At 38.4% G+C, this 27,445-nt stretch overlaps 1 protein-coding gene across 1 annotated transcript in view; it reads right to left on the bottom strand.

Moving 5' to 3' along the window:
- The window catches only part of LOC113879041 (histone H2B type 1-N-like), a 34,497-nt gene extending 10,936 nt beyond the window's left edge, over window positions 1–23,561 (bottom strand). The window contains exon 1 of the mRNA XM_027520298.1: window positions 23,511–23,561. Within this exon, the coding sequence (XP_027376099.1) occupies window positions 23,511–23,561 (51 nt within the window). The remainder of the gene's footprint in view (window positions 1–23,510) is intronic.
- Window positions 23,562–27,445: the final 3,884 nt, after the last annotated feature.

Genomic DNA, 27,445 nt, shown 5'->3' with positions numbered 1-27,445 from the left:
CTCAGAAGAAATGGAGTAGCCATCATGGTCAACCAACGAGTCTGAAATGCAGTAATTGGATGAAATCTCAAAAACGACAGAATGGTCTCTGTTCGTTTCCAAGGCAAACCATTCAATATCACGGTAATCCAAGTCTATGCCCCAACCAGTAATGCTGAAGAAGCTGAAGTTGAACGGTTCTATGAAGACCTACAAGACCTTTTACAACTAACACCCAAAAAAGATGTCCTTTTCTTATAGGTGACAGGAATGCAAAAGTAGGAAGTCAAGAAACACCTGGAGTAACAGGCAAATTTGGCCTTGGAATGCGGGATGAAGCAGGGCAGAGACTAATAGAGTTTTGCCAAGAAAATGCACTGGTCATAACAAACACCCTCTTCCAACAACACAAGAGAAGACTCTACACATGGACATCACCAGATGGTCAACACCAAAATCAGATTGATGATATTCTTTGCAGCAAAAGATGGAGAAGCTCTACACAGTCAGCAAAAACAAGACCAGGAGCTGACTGTGGCTCAGACCATGAACTCCTTATTGCCAAATTCAGAGGTAAATTGAAGAAAGTAGGGAAAACGACTAGACCATTCAGGTATGACCTAAATCATATCCCTTATGATTATACAATGGAAGTGAGAAATAGATTTAAGGGCCTAGATCTGATAGATAGAGTGCCTGATGAACTATGGAATGAGGTTTGCGACATTGTACAGGAGACAGGGATCAAGACCATCCCCGTGGAAAAGAAATGCAAAAAAGCAAAATGGCTGTCAGGGGAGGCCTTACAAATAGCTGTGAAAAGAAGAGAAGTGAAAAGCAAAGGAGAAAAAGAAAGATATAAGCATCTGAATGCAGAGTTTCAAAGAATAGCAAGAAGAGATAAGAAAGCCGCCTTCAGCAATCAATGCAAAGAAATAGAGGAAAACAACAGAATGGGAAAGACTAGGGATCTCTTCAGGAAAATCAGAGATACCAAAGGAATATTTCATGCAAAGATGGGCTCGATAAAGGACAGAAATGGTATGGACGTAACAGAAGCAGAAGATATTAAGAAGAGGTGGCAAGAATACACAGAAGAACTGTACAAAAAAGAGCTTCATGGCCCAGGTAATCACGATGGTGTGATCACTGACCTAGAGCCAGACATCCTGGAATGTGAAGTCAAATGGGCCTTAGAAAGCATCACTACGAACAAAGCTAGTGGAGGTGATAGAATTCCACTTGAGCTATTCCAAATCCTGAAAGATGATGCTGTGAAAGTGTTGCACTCAATATGCCAGCAAATTTGGAAAACTCAGCAGTGGCCACAGGACTGGAAAAAGTCAGTTTTCATTCCACTCCCAAAGAAAGGCAATGCCAAAGAATGCTGAAACTACTGCACAATTGCACTCATCTCACATGCTAGTAAAGTAATGCTCAAAATTCTCCAAGCGAGGCTTCAGCAATATGTGAACCGTGAACTTCCTGATGTGGATGCTAGTTTTAGAAAAGTCAGAGAAACCAGAGACCAAATTGCCAACATCCACTGGATCATCAAAAAAGCAAGAGAGTTCCAGAAACACATCTATTTCTGCTTTATTGACTATGCCAAAGCCTTTGACTGTGTGGATCACAATAAACTGTGGAAAATTCTGAAAGAGATGGGAATACCAGACCACCTGATCTGCCTCTTGAGAAACCTGTATGCAGTTCAGAAAGCAACAGTTAGAACTGGACATGGAACAACAGACTGGTTCCAAGTAGGAAAGGGAGTATGTCAAGGCTGTATATTGTCACCTGTTTATTTAACTTATGTACAGAGTACATCATGAGAAACGCTGGACTGGAAGTAACACAGGCTAGAATAAAGATTGCTGGGAGAAATATCAATATCCTCAGATATGCAGATGACACCACCCTTATGGTAGAAAGTGAAAAGGAACTAAAAAGCCTCTTGATGAAAGTGAAAGTGGAGAGTGAAACAGCTTAAAGCTCAACATTTAGAAAACGAAGATCATGGCATCCGGTCCCATCACTTCATGGGAAATAGATGGGGGAACAGTGGAAACAGTGTCAGACTTTAATTTTCTGGGCTCCAAAATCACTACAGATGTTGACTGCAGCCATGAAATTAAAAGACGCTTACTCCTTGGAAGGAAATTATGACCAACCTAGATAGCATATTAAAAAGCCAGAGATATTACTTTGCCAACAAAGGTCCGTCTAGTCAAGGCTATGGTTTTTCCAGTAGTCATGTATGGATGTGAGAGTTGGCCTGTGAAGAAGGCTGAGGGCTGACGAATTGATGCTTTTGAACTGTGGTGTTGGAGAAGACTCTTGAGAGTCCCTTGGACTGCAAGCAGATCCACCCAGTCCATTCTGAAGGAGATCAGCCCTGGGATTTCTTTGCATGGAATGATGCTAAAGCTGAAACTCCAGTGTTTTGGCCACCTCATGCGAAGAGTTGACTCATTGGAAAAGACTCTGATGCTGGGAGGGATTGGGGGCAGGAAGAGAAGGGGATGACAGAGGATGAGATGGCTGGATGGCATCACTGACTCTATGGACATGATTCTGAGTAAACTCCGGGAATTGGTGATGGACAGGGAGGCCTGGAGTGCTGCGATTCATGGGGTCGCAAAGAGTTGGACACAACTGAGCGATGATCTGATCTGATTGTTTGTATAAGTTATTTGCACTAATATATTTGGGGTATTAACCACTTATTCAACATATCATTTGCAAATATCTTTTATTAAGTAAGGGGCCTTTATGTTCAGTTTATTTCACTGTGCAAAAGCTTCCTAGTTTAACATAGTCCCATGTATTTATTTTTGCTTTTGTTTCCCTTGCCAGAGGAGACATACAAAAAAATTACTTCTAAGATAAATGTCAAAAAGCATATTGCCTAAGTTTTCTAGTAGGAGTTTTATGGTTTCAGGCCTTAAATTTAAATCTTTAATCTATTTTAAGTTTCTGTATATGCTGTGAGAAAATAGTCGAGTTTAAAGCATTTGCATATAGCTGTTAACATTTTCTCAGCACCATTAATTGAAGTATCCCTTTTACCCATTGTATAATCTGCCTCCTTTGTTGTAGATTAATTGACCAAATAAGTATGGGTTTATTTGTAGACCCTCTGTTCTATTCCTTTGACCTATGTGTCTAGTTTTATGTCAGTACTCTATTGTTTTGATTACTGGAGGATTTTAGGATAGTTTGGAACTGGGGAACATGATACTTCCAGATTTGCTCTTAAGATCACTTTGGCTAGTTAAGGTCTTTTGTGATCACAATAAACTGTGGAAAATCTGAAATAGATGGGAATACCACACCACCTGACCTACCTCTTGAGAACCCTATATGCAGATCAGGAAGCAATAGTTAGAACTGGACATGGAACAACAGACTGGTTCCAAATAGGAAAAGGAGTACGTCAAGGCTGTATAATGTCACCCTGCTTATTTAACTTATATGTAGAGTACATCATGAGAAACCGTGGGCTGGAAGAAGCACAAGCTGCAGTCAAGATTGCCAGGAGAAATATCAATAACCTCAGATATGCAGATGACACCACCCTTATGGCAGAAAGTGAAGAGGAACTAAAAAGCCTCTTGATGAAAGTGAAAGAGGAGAGTGAAAATGTTGGCTTAAAGCTCAACATTCAGAAAATGAAGATCATGGCATCTGGTCCCATCACTTCATGGGAAATAGATGGGGAAACAGTGTCAGACTTTATTTTTGGGGGCTCCAAAATCACTGCAGATGGTGATTGCAGGCATGAAATTAAAAGACGCTTACTCCTTGGAAGGAAAGTTATGACCAACCTAAACAGCATATTCAAATGCAGAGACATTACTTTGCAAACAAAGGTCTGTCTAGTACAGGCTGTGGTTTTTCCAGTGGTCATGTATAGATGTGAGAGTTGGACTGTGAAGAAATCTGAGCACCCAAGAATGGATACTATTGAACTGTGGTGTTGGAGAAGACTCTTGAGAGTCCCTTGGACTGCAAGGAGATCCAACTGGTCCATTTTAAAGGAGACCAGTCCTGGGTGTTCTTTGGAAGGACTGATGCTGAAGCTGAAACTCCAGTACTTGGGCCACCTCATGTGAAGAGTTGACTCATTGGACTGTGATGCTGGGAGGGATTGGGGGCAGGAGGAGAAGGGGATGACAGAGGATGAGATGGCTGGATGGCATCACCAACTTGATGGACATGAGTTTGTGTGAACTCCAGGAGTTGGTGATGGACAGGGAGGCCTGGCATGCTGCGATTCATGGGGTTGCAGAGCCAGACACGACTCAGTGACTGAACTGAACTGTGATTACATATAAAACCTTAGAATTATTCTAGTTCTTTAAGAAAACTTTTGGTATTCTTATAGGGATTGCATTCAATCTGTAGGTTGCCTTGGAGTTTGATTATCTTAAAAATTTTCTTTTAATCCATGAGGATTTTAATCCACAGCATATCTCTCCATTTGTCTGTTTCATCTTCAGTTTCTTTCATTAGTATAATAGTTTTCCAAGCACAAGTCTTATATTTATTTTGTGAAATTTATTCCTAGGAATTTTATTCTTTTTGGTACAGTTGTAAAAGTGATTGTAAGTGGGATTGTTAATATCTTTTTGATAGTTTATTGTGTGTCCTGTGCTAAGTCGCTTCAGTCATGTCTGACTCTTTGAGATCCTATGGACTATAGCCTGCCGGACTCCTCTGTCTATGGGATTCTCTGGGCAAGAATACAGGAGTGGGTTGCCATGCCCTCCTCCAGGGGCTCTTACAGCCCCAGGGATCGAACTCTGAGTCTCTTATGTCTCCTGCATTGGCAGGAGTGTTCTTTACCACTAGTGCCATCTGGGAAAATAGTATATAAAAATGCATATTTACTGTGCACTCTTGAAAATTTATTGAATTTATTTGAGGTCTGTTTTGGGATGTAGACTTTAAGATTTTACATATAAGTCATATTGTTCACAGATAACTGACAGTTTTACTTCCTTTTCCAATTTTATTTTTCTTTGAATGCATTTTATTTATTTTCCTTGTCTAATTGCTCTGGCTAAGACCTACAATACTGTGGTGAATAAAAGGGGCAAGAGTGGGCATCCTTGTTTTGTTCCTGATCTTAGAGAAAATACTTTCAGGTTTTCACTGTTGAATGTTATGTGAGATGTGTGTTTGACATATGGCTTTTATAAGGTTGAGGTATGTTTCCTATGTATGTACATTGCTGAAAGTAATTATCATAAATGAATTATTATGTCAAATTTTTCCTGTGTCTATTGATCATATAAATTTTACTCAGTTTATGTGGTATATTAGGTTGGTTTGCAGATATTGAACTTTCCTGTTATCCCTGGGGTTAATTTTACTTGAAGATTTTATGGATGATCCTTCTGATGTATTTTTGAGTTCAGTTTACTAATATTTTGTTGAAGATTTCTGCATCTATGTTCATAAGAAATACTGACCTGTAATTTTTGTGTGTATGTGTGTGTGCATGGTGTCTGGTTTGGGGATCAGCATATGATGATGCTCTAGTAGAATGATTTTGGAGTCATTCCTTCCTCTTGGATTGAGAGAGACAGGAATTAACTTTTCTTTAAATGTTTTGTTGACTTCACCTGTGAAGTTTTTTGGTCCTGGACTTCTGTTGGCAAGGAGCTTTCTTTTGTAATTCAATTTAACTGGTAATCAGTTTGTTTATATTTATTATTCCTGATACAGTAGGGAGAATTTACATTTCTAGGAATTTATCTATTTCTTCTAGGTTATCGGTTTAATTAGCATGTAATTGTGTTCAGTACTCTCTTCTGAACACTTGTTTTTCTGTGATGTTGGTTGTAATTTATTTCTTATTTTATCTGAACCTCTTTTTTCCTTGAGGGTTTTGTTAAGGCTTTATTACTGTTGTTTTCTAAGTAACAGGTCTTAAGTTTTGTCCCCACACCCCATTCTCTATTTTATTTCCACTCTGATCTTTCTTTCCTTGTACTAACAAGTAGGTTTTGTTTGTCCCTTTTCTAGTTTCTTTAGAGATAAGATAGGTTATTTCAGATTTGTTTCCTGAGGTATACTTGCATCACCATAAACTTTAATCTTAGAAATGCTTTTGCTGTCTGCAATAGATTTTGGATCGTTTTATTTGTGTTTTCATGTCTCCAGGTATTATCTTTTATTTCATCAGTAACCCATTGGTTGTTCAGTAACATGTTTAGATACCATATGTGTATTTCTTTCACTTTTGCTTTTCATGTAGTTAATATTTAGTCTCATGCTGTTGGTGGTTGGAAGACATGCTTGATGTTTAAATTTTAATTTATTGAAACATATGATCTATTCTGGATAATGTTCCATGTGTACTTGAAAAGAATGTGTTTTTTCCTATCTCTGAAATACATCTATTACTTTTTTATCTATTAATTGTATACTATATCTGATCTAACATTTCATTTAAGGCTAGTGTTTCCTCATTGATTTCTTTTGTATCTGTATGATCTGTCCATTGACATAAGTGGGATGGTAAAGTCCCTTACTATAGTATTGCCAATTTCTCCCTTTGTTTGATCTTATTTGCTGTATGTATTTATATATGCTCAAGTAGCTCAGACAGTGAAGAATACACGGGCAATACAAGAGACCAAGGTTCAGTCCCTAGGTTGGAAAGATCCTCTGGAGAAGGGAATGGCTACCCACTCAAGTATTCTTGCCTGGAAAATTCCACAGAAAGAGGAGCCTGGTGGACTACTGCACATGAGGTCACAAAGAGTCGGACATGACTGAGCAACAAACACTTCACTTCCTTCACATGTTGGGCGCATATATATTTACAATTGTCCTATCTTCATATATTTATGTTTTGTCATTATGTAATGACCTTCCTGGAAAAGGTCTGTTTTCATTCCAATCGAAAGAAAGGCAATGCCAAAGAATGCTCAAACTACTGCACAATTGCACTCATCTCACATGCTAGTAAAGTAATGTTCAAAATTCTCCGAGCCAGGATTCAGCAATACATGAACTGTGAACTTCCAGATGTTCAAGCTGGTTTTAGAAAAGGCAGAAGAACCACAGATCAAATTGTCAACATCCACTAGATCATGGAAAAAGCAAGAGATTTCCAGAAAAACATCTATTTCTGCTTTATTGGCTATGCCAAAGCTTTTGACTGTGTGGATCACAATGAACTGTGGAAAATTCTTCAAGAGATGGGAATAGCAGACCACCTGACCTCCCTCTTGAGAAACCTATATGCAGGGCCAGGAAGCAACAGTAAGAACTGGACATGGAACAACAGACTGGTTCCAAATAGGAAAAGGAGTACATCAAGGCTGTATATTGTCACCTTGCTTATTTAACTTATATGCAGAGTACATCATGAGAAACGCTGGCCTGGAAGAAGCACAAGCTGCAGTCAAGATTGCTGGGAGAAATATCAGTTACCTCAGATATGTAGATGACACCACCCTTATGGCAGAAAGTAAAGAGGAACTAAAAAGCCTCTTGATGAAAGTGAAAAAGGAGAGTGAAAAAGTTGGCTTAAAGCTCAACATTCAGAAAATGAAGATCATGGCATCTGGTCCCTTCACTTCATGGGAAATAGATGGGGAAACATTGGAAACAGTGGCTGACTTTATTTTTGGGGGGCTTCAAAATCACTGCAGATGGAGACTGCAACCATTAAATTAATAGATGGTTGATCCTTTAAAGGAAAGTTATAACCAACCTAGATAGCATATTAAAAAGCAGAGATATTACTTTGCCAACCAAGGTCCATCTAGTCAAGGCTATGGTTTATCCAGTAGTCATGTATGCATGTCAGAGTTTGACTATAAAGAAAGCTGAGTGCTGAAGAATTGATGCTTTTGAACTGTGGTGTTAGAGAAAACTCTTGAGAGTCCTTTGGACTGCAAGGAGATCCAACCAGTCCATCCTAAGTGAGATCAGTCCTGAGTGTTCTTTGGAAGGACTGATGTTGAAGCTGAAACTCCAATCCTTGGGCCACCTGATGCAAAGAACTGACTCATTGTAAAAGACCCTGATGCTGGGAAAGATTGAAGGCAGGAGAAGAAGTGGGTGACAGGGGATGAGATGATTGGATAGCATCACTGACTCAATGGACATGAGTTTGGGTAAACCCTGGGAGTTGGTGATGGACAGGGAGGCCTGCTTGCTGTGATTCATGGGGTCACAAAGAGTTGGAAATGACTGAGCAACTTAACTGAACTGAATGTCCTTTTTTGTCATTTTTTAGCCTTTTTTTTTTTTTAAAGAATATATTGTCTGATAGAAATTTTGCTGCTGCTGCTGCTAAGTCGCTTCAGTCGTGTCTGACTCTGTGCAACCCCATATATAGAAGCCCACCAGGCTCCCCTGTCCCTGGGATTCTCCAGGCAAGAACACTGGAGTGGGTTGCCATTTCCCTCTCCAATGCAGGAAAGTGAAGAGTGAAAGGGAAGTCGGTCAGTCGTGTCCGACTCTTAGCGACCCCATGGACTGCAGCCCACCAGGCTCCTCCATCCATGGGATTTTCCAGGCAAGAGTCCCAGTCTCTTTTCATTTTCTGTTGCATGGAATGCCTGTTTTAATTCCTTCAATTTCAGTCTGTGTTTGTCCTTACATCTGAAGTGATTCTCTAATGGACAGCATAAGTATGGGGCCTTTCTAAAATTCAGTCACTCTTTTTATTAGACTTAGTCCACTTACTGTCATTTTGTTCATTGTTTCTGGGGGAATTCTTGTAGATTAGTTTTGTTTATTTATTCTTGTGACTTTATGGCTACCTTTAGCATTTGGATTCCTTTCTCTTTTTGCTTGTGTATATCTATGATAGGTTTTGAATAGTGTTTATGAGGTTTTAATATAAAAATGATTACTTTAAGTTATTTAAATTTTGAACACATTCTAACCACCCTATATTCTTATTCCTCCCACCATTTATTTTTTTTTTGATGTTATAGTTTACATCTTTCTGTGTGCATATTCTTTATATACTCAATGTAAATATATTTTAATGTTTTTGTTCTTGATCGTGTTTTCTATTTTATTAGTTTACTTTAAATCTTTATTGCATGTTTACCATTACCAGTGAGATTTTTCTTTTATCGTTTTCAAGATAGGTGTAGCCTATTTCTCAGAGAAGGCAATGGCACCCCAGTCCAGTACTCTTGCCTGGCAAATCCCATGGAAGGAGGAGCCTGGTGGGCTGCGTCCATGGGGTCGCTGAGGGTCGGACACGACTGAGCAATTTCACTTTCAATTTTCACTTTCGTGCATTGGAGAGGGAAATGGCAACCCACTCCAGTGTTCTTGCCTGGAGAATCCCAGGGACGGGGGAGCCTGGTGGGCTGCTGTCTGTGGGGCCGCACAGAGTCGGACGCAACTGAAGTGACTTAGCAGCATCAGCAGCCTATTTTTACTTGTAGCCTTTCCCACTTAAAGAATTTTTTTCATTTCCTGTAAAGCCATTTTAGTGATGTTAAATCAGCTTTTGATTGTCCATAAAATTCTTTATCTCTACTTCAAATTTGAATAGTAATTTTGCCAAGTAGACTATTCTTGGTTGTAGGATTTTTCCCTTTTACCACTTGAATATAATGTGCCACTGCCTTCTGACAGGCAAAGTTTCTGCGAGAAAGTCAGCTAGTAACGTTATGGGAGTTCTCTTACATGTAACTCACTATTTTAATCTTGCTTTCAAGATGCTTTTAATTGTTGACCTTTTAGTTACAGTGTCTTAGTATGGCCTACTTTGGGTTCATGTTGTTTGAGACCTTCTGCTTCTCGGACTTGAGTATCTTTTACTTCAGGTTTGGGAAGTTTTAGGCTATTATTTCTCTCTCTTTCTCTCTTCCCTTTCCTCCTATAATGCAAATGATGATAGGCTTAATGTTGTCACGGGTGTCTCTCAACCTATCCTCATGTCTTAAATTTTTTTTTTTTTTCCTATTCAGACTGAGTTGAGCAAGCTGAGTGAACAGCTTGTGTCTTCCAGATCACTAACCAGTTTCTGTGTACAATCTATAGTTGATTTCCTTCTACTGTATTTTTAAATTTCAGTATTTTATTCTTCAGCTCTATTTGGTGGGGTTCTTTAGATTTTCTTACTCTTAAAATTCTCACTTGTTTTTTCCATTCTTGTGAGTTCACTGAGAACCTTTAGATGATTAACTTGAGTAACACTTTATCAGATAGATTGCTTTTCTCCAGTTAAATATTTTTTCTGTGGTTTTATCTTTTCTTAACTTGGAACATACACTTTTGTCTCCTCATTTTGCCTAAATTCTGTGTTTCCTTGTATGTGTTAAGTAGATCAGTTACATTTCCAGTCTTGGAGAATTGGCCTTATGTAGGAGATGTTCTAAGGGCTCAGTGGCACCCTCCCCTGATCACCAGGGATTCCCCCCATGTGGACATGTGCACCCCTCGCTTGTGACAAGCTGACTACTGTGGGTGTATTAGTAGTCTGAACTTGTTCCCAGCCCCTGTGGCTACACAAGTCTGTGCCTTGGATGGTGACTGAGAGCCCTCTGCAAGGTAGGCTGGCTTCCCACATGACTGGGTGTATATTACAGGGGTCCTGGGGTAGCTGGTGTCTCACTGGAGGAAGAGCCAGATCCCTGCTTAGCTGGCTACATAGCCCAGATAGCTCAGCCTGCTCATGCCAGGTCCTTGTGTGGCTCTCTACACAGCTCAGAATGTGGCGAGCTGATGCCAGCACTGGTAACAAATGAGCCTGCGGAGCTAACAAAGTAGTGGGAGGATTCCAAAATGGCGTTTGCCAGCAGCGCTGTTATATGGCTGAAATGAGCTTCCAAAAAATAGCTGCCACTAATATCTGTATCCCCAGAAGGATTCCCAGTTGCCTCCTGCCTCTCCAGGAGGCTGTCCAGGATGAACTGTGTCTAACCTAGGCTCTTTTCAAACTACTACCTCTCTAGGACATAGTTTGAGATTTTGTACATATTCTTTAAGGGCAGAGTCTCTGCTTTCCTATTATCTGCCTGTTCTTTGAAGCATAAGCTCCACTGGTTTTCAAAGCCAGACTTTCTAGGGGCATGTCTTCCCAGTACAGGACACCCAGGCTGGTGAGCCTGGTGTGGAACTCAGACACCTCACTCTTTGGGGAAGATCTCAATAACGGTGGTATCCCTCCTGTCTGTGGGTTGCTTACCTGAGAGTATAGATCCTGACTATATTGTCTGTGCCTCCTCACCCATCTCATGCTGGTTTATTCTTTATGTCTAATTGTGGGAAATCTTTTCTAGTAATCTTCAGGCTGTTATCATAATTTCTTTTTAAATAGTAATTTTGATGTGCTAATGGGAAGAGATGGGTTCAGGATCTTCCTATTCCACCATTTTGGCTACCACCTGTGTTTACTAAATTATTTTATGATAGCTTTTTTTTTTTTTTTTTTGATGAAGACATTGAGGTTTTCTATATATAATGTCAGCTGCAAATAGTGAGTTTTACTTCTTCCAATGTGGATGTCTTTTACTTGCCTAAGTGCCCTGGCTAGGACTTAATACCGTGTTGAATAGAAATGATGAAAGTCAATCTTTGCTGTGTGGTTTAGAAAGAAGTCAGAAAACTCACATAAACCCAATGTATCTTGTATCCAGTTGTCTGGATTGGAGGTCACCTAACCTGGTTACATAAATGTGGAAAAGAATGAGATACTCTACTAGCATAAATTACAAGTAAAAGCCTAAGCCAAGGGCTAGAGTAGACTCATTATTCATGGTGCTAATGAACTGAATGGGATCTAAGGTCAGAAAGTTCAGATCCTAGTGGTTTCTTTTATAAAGACTAAGATACCTCTCCATGAGGTGCCCTAATTCTGAAAACTTCAGAAATCAGTGTATTGAAGATAGGTTCAGTTCAGTTCAGTCATTCAGTCATGTCTGACTCTTTGCAACCCCATGAACTGTAGCACTCCAGGCCTCCATGTCCATAAATAACTCCCAGAGTTCACCCAAACCCATGTCCATTGAGTCAGTGATGCCATCCAACCATCTCATCTTCTGTTGTCCCCTTCAATATTTCCCAGCATCAGGGTCTTTTCAAATGAGTCAGCTCTTGGTAGCAGGTAGCCAAAGTATTGGAGTTTCAGCTTCATCATCAGTCCTACCAATGAACACTCAGGACTGATCTCCTTTAGGATGGACTGGTTGGAACTCCTTGCAGTCCAAGGGACTCTCAAGGGTCCTTTCCAACACCACAGTTCAAAAGCATCAATTCTTTGGTGCTCAGCTTTCTTTATAGTCCAACTTTTACATCCATACATGACCACTGGAAAAACCCATAGCCTTGACTAGACAGACCTTTGTTGACAAAGTAATGTCTCTGCTTTTCAATATGCTATCTAGGTTGATCATAACATTCCTTCTGAGAAGTAAGCATCTTTCAATTTCATGGCTGCAATCACCATCTGCAGTGATTTGGGAGTCCAAAAAAATAAAGTATGACACTGTTTCCACTGTTTCCCCATCTATTTCCCATGAAGTGATGGGACCAGATGCCATGATCTTAGTTTTCTGAATGTTGAGCCTTAAGCCAACTTTTTCACTCTCCTCTTTCACTTTCATCAAGAGGCTCTTTAGTTCATCTTCACTTTCTGCCATAAGGGTGGTGTCATCTGCATATCTGAGGTTATTGATATTTCTCCCGGCAATCTTGATTGATGCTTGTGCTTCTGCCAGCCCAGCATTTCTCATGATGTACTCTGCATATAAGTTAATGTTTGAAGTTAATCTCAGAATATTTTTCAATGAAAAAATAGTATAAAAAGGCAGTATATGCAAGAGGAACCCAGGTTCAGTGCCTTGATAATGTGTAATTTTATCCTTGTATCCTTGGAATAAAAAATAACCTAAATACCATAGGGAAACAATGAACAGTCTTTCTAGAGAGAGATTGTATTTTAAATTGAGTGGATATACTGTATTATTTTATTTATTAAATGTAAGCCATCCGTAATGGGAGTGAGCTTTGGGATACTTTGCTTAGTTTTAGATAAGCACATTGAGATGAGATGCTTGTGCTCAGTCCTGTCTGACTCTTTGCAACCTCATGGACTGTAGCCCACCAGACTCCTCTGACTGTGGAATTTTCCAGGCCAGAATACTGGAGTGGGGTGCCATTTCCTTCTCCAGGGGATTTTTCCAACCCAATGATCAAACCCAGGTCTCTTGTGTCTCCTGCTTTGGCAGGCAGATTCTTTACTGCTAATGCCACCAAAGGTTATATACATTTTCTCAATTTGCTTCAGAGGCCTCTTCTCTGGTCTTTATTTCTCACACTGTATGGTCATCTGTTAAGCCTTACCTCTACTCTATAAACTACCAGCATTAAAATGGCCATCTGCCCTACATTCCTCCACTGAATCTATATACCAGTATCATAAAACTGATAGAATTTTACAAAGTTAGGCTGACTTATTAATGAAGTCGTGAGAGATTCAAGAAATTCTCTGCTTACTAAGTGTATAAGGCAGATGAAACAAATGCCAAAATCAAGAATTAAAGGGAGGGAGAGCAGGCATCAGTACTGATATTGACAAAAATCCTCCAATTTCTGTAATGCTTTGCCAAAAAAATAGATAAAAGAAATATAGAACAATGCAAATAGTGAAACTTACTAAACAACTTAAATAGAAGTATTGAAACTAAAAAAAAATTAATCAAAGAATTATTTTTACAAAAGACTGAGAGCAGATGTTTTTATCTGTTCTAACAAAAACAAACACAATCCTTCACAAATTCTTCAGAAAATAGAAAAGAAAAATGTTATCCAACTCATTCCTTAAAGTCCGTATTAATCTAATACCAAAAACTATGAAAAGATGTTACACAAATTATTGATGAATATCTCTCATAAGCATGGACACATGTCTTCTCAAAGTAAGGACAAACCATTCAGCAGTGGACATAAAAGGTGAAACAGCATTAGCAGTTTATCCCAGGAATGCAAATTTGGTTTAACATCTGAAAATTAATAGGATTTAACATTAATAGGATAAATGATAAAACCACATGATCATTTCAATTAGTGTAACAAAAGAAATTGAGAAAATGCACATCCATTAAATTTGAACATTCTCACCACATGAAGACTAGCAATAAACTCCTTAAACACAATAAAAAAGAAACCTATTTTAAACCTACAGCTTACATGAAACTTACTGATAAAAAGTTGAATCCTTGTTTTCTTGAAGTTCACAATTCTTGACTTATTTACATACTTCACATGCGTATGGAAAAATTAGTTATTCTTGGAAACTAGTGTATGAATAACCAGGAAAAACTCCTATTTTTCCATCGCTCACTAACTTTGAGGTTTAACATTATTGATTGACCACTGGTGTGAAGTGACTTAGAACACATGGAAACACTTTGTTCAGTGGTGATCATACTGACTTTTTAATATCTAATTTTAGAAGGGTATGCTGTAACCTAATTCACTCTGAACTGTATACTTGGAAAAATTTTCTAGTTGTATCCAGGACATCTTAATAAAAAAATATTACATAGAATTTAGAATAAAGGAACACAATTTAAATAAGATAGTTAGAAAAGACAGAAAATATCAATACAATGTAAGTATTTTGGGGTACTGACAAATTGTAGAAGTAATTAATATATTAGGAACCAGGAAGCATTAAAACCTATGCTTCTAGAAATATTTGCCTCTGAAGGAACATTTTCATTTCCAGGGGAAAATGACACTTGCCATAGCAACAACAGCAACAAAATTGGGATCTAAAAACTGTAAGATACAGAGCTAACTTTTTAATTTTCAAAGAAAAATTGTAGAGACATCTTACCTAGAGAAGAAGAAAAATAAAAAAACCTTATGCACTATATTTGGGCTTCTTATATATACAGTTCAATGCACAGAGAAAATGAACCCAGTTCTACAACTGTTGAAAGAATAAAATGTGTTGCCTAATAAAAACATGTCATTTTTGTTCAAATACAGAGGAAATAAATACAAATTCTAAAACTGCATATGCTAAGTACGTGCAGCACTTTTTTCTTCTTTATTTTGTTCCCATTAACAAAATGAAGACAGTCTAAGGAACTCAGGTAATTCCCTGGCAATCCAGTGGTTAGGACTGTTAGCTGTCACTTCTGAGGGCTCAGGTTCAATCTCTGGCTGGAAAACTAAAATCCTGGGGCCAAAAAAGAAAAAATGACCAAAAAAAATCCCAAGAATGAATAAACTTTGAAATGATAGTGGAATAACTACTGCATTTACTTAATTGTGGAAAACAATCACAATTATATTTAAAAACTACATTATACGCATGATAACATAAAATATGAAACAATACTAACAGATTTGTGGATGTGATAAGTGCTAGTGAATTATTATATTTCTTTTTTTTTCCATTTGTCTTGTAATTTTTATTTTATTTTTTTAATTAATTAATTAATTATTATATTTCTAATTGTCCCATTTTTTATGTTAAAGAATTAAGAATCTGGTTAAATTTTAATTAAAAACCATGATAAAAGGGAACTCTATTTTTCATATTTTGATATTTTAAGAGACTAATGGCAAGAAAAAGGTTACTTAATTATACTCTATATTATAGTTTGTTGTTAAATTCTCCTTTGATATTTATGAAATCTGGACATATATATTGGGAAATCTATCGACCAACACATGCTTTAAAAATATTTACCATTACTATATCTTCTAGACCTCTGTGGAACTTCTTCTATGAAAGAAGTAACCCTGACTTTTGTCTCCTGTTATGCTAGTGTATGTCAAAGGAGAGTCACTTTTCATACTAGAATGTTTCAAACATATTAACTCTGAAATTTTAAAAAATGAGCTATAGGCTTCCTTCTCACTTCTGAGAAAGACATCTATCATCAATAGTGTTTAAGTACTTTGGTCAAAGTCTATAAATTTAAGCTTTTACTGAGGTCTACACATAGATACAATATTTTTCTCTGTTTTAAAAAAAAAAAACTACTCATGATTTTCAATTTTATTTTTGCTTTCAGTTGAGGTTTTGGTCTAGTCCTCAGAAGACACATTGTTCTGGGTATTTCTTGCTATTTACTAACTTTATAATAGTAGATACATCTAAGAATCCAGCTGCCAATGCAGGAGACATAGGCAACATGGGTTCAATCCCTGGGATGGGAAGATCCCCTGGAGAAGGAAATACCGCCCCCCCCCAGTATTTTTTAATTAATTTTTTAATTGAAGGATAATTGCTTTACAGAATTTTGCTGTTTTCTGTCAAACCTCAACATGAATCAGCCATAGGTATACATATATCCCCTCCCACCTGAACCCCCTCCCATCTCCCTCCCCATCCCAACCCCTCTGGAATATTACTCAGCCATAAAGAGGAACATCTTTGAGTGAGTTCCAATGAGGTGGGTGAACCTAGAACCTATTAAACAGAGAGAAATAAGTCAGAGAGAGATAAACATCATATTCTAATGCATATAAATGAAATCTAGAAACATGGTACTGAAGAATTTATTCACAAGGCAGCAATGGAGAAACAGAGAATAGACTTATGGACATGGGGAAAGGGGAGGAGAGGGTGAGATGTATGGAGAGAGTAACATGGAAACTTACATTACCATGTGTAAAATGGATGGCTGATGGGAATTTGCTGTATGGCTCAGGAATCTCAAAAAGGGGCTCTGTGTCAACCCTCCAGTATTCTTGCCTGGAAATTTCCATAGACAGCCTGGCAGGCTGTATAGTCCATGGGGTCACAAAAAGTCAGACATAGTTGAGCACACACACACTATTACACACTAATCTTCCTGAACCCCAAGTGTTTACCCATTTGTTGTTGTTTAGTCTCTAAGTCAACGGAGAAGGCAATGGCACCCCACTCCAGTACTCTTGCCTGGAAAATCCCATGGACAGAGGAGCCTGGTAGGCTGCAGTCCATGAGGTCGCTAGGAGTCGGACACGACTGAGCAACTTCACTTTCACTTTTCAGTTTCATGCATTGGAGAAGGAAATGGCAACCCACTCCATTATTCTTGCCTGGAGAATCCCAGGGACAGAGGAGCCTAATGGACTGCCATTTATGGGGTCGCAAAGAGTTGAACACAACTGAAGCGACTTAGCAGTAGCAGCAGTCTCTAAGTCAAGTCTGATTCTTTTGCAACATCATGGACTGTAGCCTGCTAGGCTCCTTTGTCCATGGTATTCTCCAGGTAAGAATATTGGAGTGGGTTGCCATTTCCTTCTCCAGGAGATCTCCCTGATCCAGGGATCAAACCTGTGCCTCCTACATTGGCAGGCAGATTCTTTACCACTGAGCAAACAGGGAAGCCCTCATCGACCCAGTAGGTAAAAATAAAATAGCTATCTATTCTCTCATCCAGAGTGGTTGTAAGGGTGAAATGAATATTGAAACACTTCATTCCCTGTGATACAAAATGTTCCTGGTTTTTCTCATATCTCATTGAGGTTTAAGTCTCATCCTTATCTGATATACCCTTCCAATCTTTTAAGATGCCCTCCACTTGTTAAGTTTGGCATCTCCTAGAATTTAGTCCTCACTTCATTTCTCATTTCTCCATTTAAGTCCCTTGTGAAATTTCCTTAGTCTACCTCAGTTGTGTTGCTGGCCCTCAAGTATCCTCCCTGTACTGCAGAATCATACATCTGTCTTGGATGTTTAAGAGACATCATGGACTTAACCTGTATGTACTTCTTCCCCAGTATTTTCTAACTCAGTAAGTGGCACTGGCATTTTTCAAGTTACTCCTACCTGAAAACTTGGAGTTATACTTGTCCCTTTGTTCTCATATCTTTGCATGGACTATTAGTAAATCTTGTTTGATTACATTTTAAATTTACAGCACATTTTAGATTTAATTCTTTCTCCACATGTCATATACCACCACCATAGCCACTCAGAGCATCTAATGCCTGCTTGAACAACAACCTTTTTAATTGATCTCCATGCTCCCACATACCCTGGTTCTTTATATCAGTTTTCCACACAACAACCAGAATGCATCTTTTCAAATGCCAGTTAGGTCATGTTATTCTCCTCAATAGCATAGTCTCCTGACCTTTCAGCACACTGGGAATAAAACCTAAGTTTCTTCCTATTGACTACTGCATCCTACATAATCTTGCTGCTCATGCCTTAACTCTCCCACTGGAGCTGCTTTGCTAAGACTCGCAGGTCAACTGGCAGCTCATTAAACAGTCAAGACAGGCTCTGTCTCTAGTTTTTGTATCCATTTTTCAGACTACCAAAAATAGTCTTTTCCAAGACACTTTCAGGGTTCCTCACCTTTAGTTACATGTCTCTTAAACTCACGTTTGCAGAGAAATCTTCCCTTATCAACTCACCTAAAAATATACCCTTCTGTATAACCTTAGCCTGCTTAATAGATGGAAAATGTAACAACTAGTTTTCACTCTTCCATATTTGCAATATCTTTATCTTAAGAGTATGGACAAGAAGAGGAACTAAAAGAAAATGATTATGTGACTAAAACCAGAATCACTTTGCAGACAAAGGTTCATATAGGTAAAGCTATGGTTTTTCCAATAGCCATGTTTGCATGTGAGAATTGGATTATAAAGAAGAATGAGCACTAAAGAATTGATGCTTTCAAATTGTGGTGCTGGAGAAGGCTCTTGAGAGTCCCTTGGACAGCAGGGAGATCAAACCAGTCAGTCCTAAAGGAAATCAACCCTGAATATTCATTGGAAGGACTGATGCTAAAGCTTAAGTTCCAGTACTTTGGCCAGCTGATGCAAAGAGCAAACTTATTAGAAAAGACCATGATGCTGGGAAAGACTTAAGGCTGTAGGACAAGGGGGCAGCAGATGATGAGATAGTTAGATAGCACCACCAACTTGATGGACAATAATTTGAGCACACTCCTGGAGATAATGGACAACAAAGGTACCTGGTGTGCTACAGGCCATGGGATTGCAAAGAGATACGACTTAGAAACTGAATAACAATAGCATTGGGACTGCATCTTGTATGGAGGACAAATCAACCAGGGATCTGACCAGAGGATTCCCACAGTTTGCTCACTTAAATTCTGTTTAACGCTACAGTTGTTTTTAACCTTTTGGCATTGGTGAAAGAGTTGGCAGTGTTTACTGGCATATGTAAAATGTTTCTAAACAGTGATAATGATAAACTGTTACTTCTTTGTTACAAGCATAGAAGTTATGATCTTTCAGCAGCTTATGGTTATACTACCAAGTAAAAGTTACATTTCTTGAAAATTTGTATTATATTTCATTTGCATTTTATTGTTGGTCATATACTCCTATTTTAGTTCCTGGGGAAAAACGTGAATAAGTTTGTTTGTTTGTTTGTTTGCATTATACTATGCCATCAGACAATTTTCAAAACATGGGGTTATGTTTGATCGCAAATCAAAGCAATTAGTATAGTATATATAGTCCTCCAACTCGTTGGAAAAGATCCTGATGCTGGGAAAGATTGAAGGCAGGAGAAGAAGGGGACGATAGAGGATGAGATGGTTGGATGGCATCACCGACTCAATGGACATGAGTTTGAGCAAATTCCAGGAGATGGTGAAGAACAGGGAAGCCTGGTTTGCTGTAGTCCATGGGATAGGAAAAGGAGTACATCAAGGCTGTATATTGTCACCCTGCTTATTTAACTTAAACGCAGAGTACATCATGAGAAATTCTGGGCTGGAAGAAGCACAAGCTGGAATCAAGATTGCCAGGAGAAATATCAATAACCTCAGATATGCAGATGACACCACCCTTATGGCAGAAAGTGAAGAGGAACTGAAAAGCCTCTTGATGAAGGTGAAAGAGGAGAGTGAAAAAGTTGGCTTCAAACTCAACATTCAGAAAACAAAGATCATGGCATCTGGTCCCATCACTTCATGGGAAATAGATGGGGAAACAGTGTCAGACGTTATTTTTGGGGGCTCCAAAATCACTGCAGATGCTGATTGCAGCCATGAAATTAAAAGACGCTTACTCCTTGGAAGAAAAGTTATGACCAACCTAAATAGCATATTGAAAAGCAGAGACATTACTTTGTCAACAAAGGTCCATCTAGTCAAGGCTATGGTTTTTTCAGTGGTTCTGTGTGGATGTGAGAGTTGGACTGTGAAGAAAGCTGAGCGCCGAAGAATTGATGCTTTTGAACTGTGGTGTTGGAGAAGACTCTTTAGAGTCCCTTGGACTGCAAGGAGATCCAACCAGTCCATTCTGAAGGAGATCAGCCTTGGGATCTTTGGAAGGAATGATGCTAAAGCTGAAACTCCAGTCCTTTGGCCACCTCATGCAAAGAGTTGACTCATTGGAAAAGACTCTGATGCTGGGAGGAATTGGGAACAGGAGGAGAAGGGAACGACAGAGGATGAGATGGCTGGATGGCATCACCAACTCGATGGACATGAGTTTGAGTGAACTCCGGGAGTTGGTGATGGACAGGAATGCCTGGCGTGCTGCGATTCATGGGGTCCCAAAGAGTCAGACACGACTGAGCAACTGAACTGAACTCAACTGATGGGATCTCAAAGAGTCAGACACTACTGAGCAACTGAACAATAGTAGTATAAAAATAGTATATTCTATATATATGTATATAATATCATGGGGCTTCCCAGATTTCACTAGTGTTAAGAACCCACCTGCCAAAGCAAGGGAGGAAAGAGATGCAGCTTCAATCCCTGTCTCAGGAGGATCCCCTGGAGGAGAGCATAGCAACTCATTCCAGTATTCTTGCCTGAAGAATTCCATGGACAGAGGAGCCTGGTGAGCTATGGTCCATAGGATGGCATGCAGTCAAACACAACTAAAGCAACTTAGCACACACATAGTATATTACATGGTACATAAATTAGAATCATTAAAATATTGAAATAGCATGTGTGATTATTATTGCAATAAATGGGTAAAAATATCATTCTCAGATAAAATAGCTTACTGCATACTCAAGGCATAGTCCATGAGTTGACTTGACTAATTGACTTAATCATGTGCCTAAATACTCATTAATGGCAATCTGACATTTTCAAAAGCATTGATTTATTTTTGTTTTCAGATTTTTTAATTTATAACATTATACATTTCATGTGTACTGTGTTATATCTTGACTTCTGTATAAATTTCAATGTGCTCACCACCAAAGACTTTGTCTCCATCCCTCCCCATACAGTTGACCTCCTTCATCCTTTTCACCTTTCCCCCACCCTCTTTCCCTCCAGTAATCACTTCTTTTTTCTCTGTATCTGTTTTTGTTTTGGTTTGTTCATATTTGTTTTAAGAAAAAAAAATTCACCTGTGAGTGAAATCCTATGATAGTTGCCTTTCTTCATCTGACATTTCATTCAGCCTGAGCCCCATCCACGTTGTCACAAATGACAAGTTTCTTTCTTTTTCTTTTTATGACTAAGTGGTGTTACATTGTATATATCTATTTTATCCATTTATCTGTCTGTGGGTACTTAGATTTTTTTCCACATCTTGGCTATTGTAAATAGTGCTGCAGTGAACATAGGAGTGCATATATTTTTTCAAACTTGTGTTCTTGTTTGCTTTGGATAAATACTCAGAAGTGAAACAGCTGGATAATATGGTAGTTCTATTCTTAATTTAGTGAGGAACCTCTACAGTGTGTTCCACTGTTGCTGCACCAACTTATATTCCCACCAGAAGTGTATGAAGATTCACTTGTCTCCATCCTCTCTAACACTTTTCATTTCTTGCCTTGCTTTCTAGTAGCCATTCTAAAAGGGGTAAAGTGATCGTTCATTGTGATTGTGATTTTAATTTCCCTAATAGTGATGTTCAACCATCTGTATGGTTGGCTATCCATATGTCTTCTTTGGAAAAATATGTATTCAACTTCTCTCCCTGTTATTTTATTTATTTTTTGGTATGAGTTAGTTATATATTTAAGAGTTAACCGCTTTCAGTTATGATTTGCAGATATCTTTTCCAAAATATGTTTTAATTAGGTTGATGGTTTTCTTTGCTGTGCAAATCCAGCTTGTATCCCATTTATTTATTTGTGCTTTTGTTTCCCTTGCCAGAGAAGACATACTCAGAATAATATTTCTAAGGTCAGCGTTAGTGTACTGCTTATGTACTTATAGCTTATTAGGGTGTCCTGGAAGAAGTATATAGTTGGGTCTTATTTTTTAATTCATTCAGTCACTCTGTGTCTTGATCGACTAATTCAACCCATTTATATTTAGGGTGATTATTAATAGATGAGGTCTTAGTACTTCATTTTATCTTTTGTTTTCTGGTTTCTCTATATCTGTATTATTCCTTTCTCCTTGTGTTTTTCTGCAATTTTAGTTTGATAGTTTTGTATGATTTTCTCTGTTTCCTCTTATGTTTCATATCTCTTCTCTAGATTTATGTTTTGTGGTTACCATGAGGTTTGTATAAAACATCTCATAGATAAAGTAGTCATTTTCTGATGATATCGTCTTCATTTGTCTATACAAGTCCCATGTTTTTCCTCTTTCCTTTTAGTTTTATCAAATTACCAAATTATGCCTTTTAACATTGTGAGTTCTTTACCGATTTGAAGTGGTTATTTATTTTTACTGCTTTTATTTCCCTTGACCTTTATGATACAATTAAGTATTTAACAACCTAGTCTGATATAGAGTTGCAGTTTTCTGATTCTAGTACCTTACTCAAAGTTTTTCCTTACATTTGCCTTTTTTGTCCCAGGTAGAAGCACTCCTTTCAACAGTTCTTGTAAGACAGGTCCAGTGTTGACGGAATTCCTCAGCTTTTGTTTGTCTGGAAAACCCTTTATTTCTCCTTCATATATGAATGAAAGCCTTGCTGAATAGAGTATTCTTAGGTGAAAGGTTTTATCTTCCAGGATTTTGAATGTCATCTGAGCTCTCCTTGCATATATAGTTTCTGCTAAGTAATTTGCTGCTAGCCTAACCGGGGTATATCTATAGATTACCATCCTTCTTTTCCCTGGATGTCTTTACAGTTCTTTGTCACTGACTTTCACAATTTAGATATAATGTGTCTCAGAGAAGGTATCTTTGGAGGTAGTTAGGAGTTTTCTTAGCTTCAGGCCTTGTATACCTAGTTTCCACCCCAGGTTTGGGACATTCTCAGCTCCAATGGCACCCCACTCCAGTACTCTTGCCTGGAAAATCCCATGGATGGAGGAGCCGGGAAGGCTGGAGTCCATGGGGTCGCTGAGGGTCGGACACGACTGAGCGACTTCACTTTCACTTTTCAATTTCATGCATTGGAGAAGGAAATGGCAACCCACTCCAGTGTTCTTGCCTGGAGAATCCCAGGGATAGGGGAGCCTGGTGGGCTGCCATCTATGGGACCACACAGAGTCGGACACAACTGAAGTGACTTAATAGCAGCAGCAGCTCCTATTTCTTTGAATGTACTCTCTGTTTTCTTCTCCCTCTCTTTTCCCTCTGGATCTTCCTTATTTTAATATTGCTCTTCTAATAGAATTGGATAGTTTTCAAATAATTTTTTCACTGAAATTCTCCCTTCTCCTCTACCTGTATCATTTCAAAATTCCCATCATCTAGCTCACTAATCCTCTCTTCCATGTGGTCTGTTCTATTTCCATTGCTTTTAATGTATTCTTCATCTCTTTGAGGTTTTTCGCTTCAGAATTTGATTTTTTTAGAATTTCAATTCCTGTAGTAAAGTGTTTCTTCTGCTGATTAATTTTATTTCTGAGCTCAATGAATTGCCTTTCTGAGTTTACTTATAGCTCTTTGAGTTTCTTTATGACAATTGTCTTGAATTCTCTGTCAGTTAGGTCATAGTATTCCATGAGTTTGTTGGTTACTGGAGGATTGTAATTTGTACCTTGTTATTGTAGCTTTTCAGGCATGAGTTATTCCTCTGCTGGCACATTTGAAGTAACAAGCGCCTTTCTTCTTGAGATAAAATCTTTGTTTTTTTGTTTTTGTTTTTGTTTTTTAATCCTAAAAGTCCATCATGCTATCATTGAATAATTAGAGGTCTGTCTTTTGTTTTTCAGTAAGTAGCAGTATAGCACAAATTTTAAGTTTCTCTTAGCTGAGCTGCCTCTGGCCATATTACAGAATGGATAGTTTTACCCTTCACTACCTTTGTCAGAATATCCCCATGAACAGAGGAACCTGGCGGGCTACAGTCCATGGGGTCACAAAGACTCAGACACGACTGACACCTAGCACAGCACCTTTGTCAGAGGTGTTGTCTGGAATCCTTGTCAGTGCTTATACTTCTGAAATCATAATATCCTGCTACTGCTCGTGTTGCCACCTGGGGCACCAGCATGCTGGACACCGTCACTGCATTCAGAGTCTCTTGGATCACAGGCTCCAACACTGCAGGAAAAGGGGACCTAGAGGAAAAGCCGGGATAGGGGTGTCTCTGCTGTGAGCAGGGTTGTCAGGTCACAACTCCTAGATAAGATTTCAAGTCCTACTGCCACCTGGTTCCCTGTGACCATAAACACCTCTGCATTTTTGTATGCTCACATCCATATTTTCTGGTTCTCTGGAGCTGTAGGCTGATCTGCTGCAACTGGGGGTCCAGGATTGCAAGTATCATATCTGTTGTTTCTCTCATTGTGCCTCCTCTTTTATTCCACTCACTATTTAGATGTATGGATGTGAGGAATTATCTGCTGTTCATGTATGTTAGACTGACACACCTTTGAGTTATAGAAATGTTACTGGTGGTAGATTGAAGGGAAGAGACAAAGGGAACATCTCACATTGTCATGATGCTGACATTACTCTTGTTGTTCAGTTGTGTCCAGCTCTTTGCAACCCATGGACTATAGCATGCCAGGCTTCCCTGTCCTTCACTATCTCCTGGAATTTGCTCAAACTCAGTGATGCCATCCAACCATCTCATCCTCTGTTGCCCCCTTCTTCTCCTGCCATCCAAGTTCCCAGCATCAGGGTCTTTTCCAGTGGGTTGGCTCTTTGCATTAGGTGGTCAAAGTATTGGAACTTTAGTTTCAGCACCAGTCTTTCCAATGAATATTCTGGGTTGGTTTCCTTTAGGATTGACTGGTTTGATTGCCTTGCTGTCCAAGGAACTCTCAAGAGTCTTCTCTAGCACCACAGTTCGAAAGCATCTGTTCTTTGGCACTCAGCCTTCTTTATGGTCTACCGCTCACATCTGTACATGGCTCCTGGAAAAACCATAGCTTTGACTATACAGACCTTTGTTAGCAAAGTTATGTCTCTGCTTTTTAATATGCTATTTTGGTTTGTCATATATTTCTTTTCAAGGAACAAGCATCTTTTAATTTCATGGCTGCAGTCATTGTCCACAGTGTTTTTGGAGCCCAAGAAAATGAGATCTGACACTGTTTCCATCTTTCCCCATCTGATTGCCATGAAGTGGTGAGCCTGATGCTATGATCTTAATTTTTTGAAATTTTTTTAAGCTAACTTTTTCAGTTTCCTCTTTAACCTTCATCAAGAGGCTCTTTGGTTCCTTTCCGCTTTCTGTCACTAGAGTGGTATCATCTGCATATCTGAGGTTGGTGATCTTTCTCCTGGAAATTTTTATTCCATCTTGTGAGTCATCTAGTTTGGCATTTTGCATGATGTACTCTGCATATAAGTTAAATAAGCAGGGTGACACTATACAGCCTTGACATACTCCTTTCGTAATTTTGTACCAGTTCATTGTTCCATGTCCAGTTCTAACTGTTGATTCTTGACCTGAATACAGGTTTCTCAGGAGATGGGTAAGATGTTCTGATATTCCCATCTCTTTAAGAATTTTCCACAGTTTATTGTGGTCCACACAGTCAAAGGCTTTTAAAAAGGATTTATTAAGGAGTCTTACAAACAGCACTTTCTAAAATAAAATTTTCTTTCCTTTAGTAGTTTAACTCTAGTTAGTCACTTACTCTTTTTTGTAATCTTCTTATCCCTCTTTTTGTGGTAACTGCATTGAAATAGGCTTTGGAATGAGGAACATATTAATGGGAAATAAAAACATTCTATTTAAAATATTCCTTTCATACATATCTAAAAATATGTCTTTTATTATTCTGACTAAAAAGCAGAGATGATGACTAAGCTTGGGTATTTTCAGAGGTAGAGTACAGGGATGGATTTGAGGGAAAGGAATTTTCAGTTACTCTGCCAACCCCCACCATTCATCATCCCATCTTCATAGGCCAGAGATGGCATATAAACTAGAGATGGGCTAACATTCATAATAATGTTCCTTGTTAGCTTTATTCCGTAATTTTAAAAATCATAATGCAAAAAGAAGTTCAAATCAGTTATTCCAAAATACTCTGCCTTATCTCATTCTGACTGCTTCTCCTCAGTTTATTCTACTGCTAAATAATCTTGGGGATATATGACCTCATTGCATCTTCTCTTTCCTTTCTCTTAAACCTAAACTTCCCTCATATTTCTATCCATGCCACTCCTCTGTTTAAAAACCATCAGTGGCTACTCATTTCCTACAGAATAAAATTTAAACCACTCAGAGTTTCAAAACTATTTGCATTCTGACCCCAGACTGCCTATAAAGTTGATTCCATATTAGAAGCTCTTGTCCTCAATAGCACTAAACAAATAGCTATTCTTTTACCCAATCTATGCTTTTCTGGGTCCAAGGTTCTCTTTCCCTCCCTAATGGCATGCACTGCACTCACTAAATCTGTAACATTACATGTTGTTTACTATGCCATGCCCATATCATCTGCAATGGCCTATATGAGCTTTTTAAAATCATCCGAACATTCAGTGTCTTCAATTTCATATAGTCTACTTTTATATAGTTTTTGCCATGGGGATACACATCAAATTCTTACAGTGATGTGTAGGTCACTTTTTCCCTTTCACTGGAAATATGTAAGAAGAGAACAGATATTTGACGGAACAGCTAAGGAAGGATGATAACATTGTCTCTTACCAGGATATTTAGAGTCAAAGAATAACCATGTGCCATTTGATACACTTAGCTCTTCTTAGGTAATTTCTCACATTACTATGATAGATTTCTATCTATTAATCCAAATCTGACCACTGCCCTTTCTGGATTTAATTGTTGTGCTTTCTGTAATGTTGATTTAAAATTAATAAAATAAAATAAAAATTTTATTTTTTCTATGTGACTTTGAGGGTGACATAACCTTCTTTTTATACATTCTGTTCCTCCTATTACACCTGTCCTTTTATTCTTATCATAGCATCTAGTCATATGATGTCTTCTTCTCCTGATTTTAAAATTCTTTCTGGCCTTCATTTCCTTTTATTATAGAAGTTGTTAGTCAATTATTTTATTTCTAACAAGCCCTAAACCTGATCAATCTGTGTACTATCCTGGAACAAATTTCTAGAGTCTCTAGTACTAGTATAAGCTATTAGTATCAGGTCCATGCTTTACAGAATAAAGGCAATATGTTGAAAATACCTGTGATCTTTGTTTAAAGATGCTTTTTTTTTTTTCTCCTGCC

Source organism: Bos indicus x Bos taurus, chromosome 20 (assembly GCF_003369695.1).
Source record: "Bos indicus x Bos taurus breed Angus x Brahman F1 hybrid chromosome 20, Bos_hybrid_MaternalHap_v2.0, whole genome shotgun sequence".
Taxonomy (NCBI): Eukaryota; Metazoa; Chordata; class Mammalia; order Artiodactyla; family Bovidae; genus Bos; species Bos indicus x Bos taurus.
Note: the sequence above shows the minus strand (reverse complement) of the source record. Positions and strands in the feature narration are given on the sequence as shown.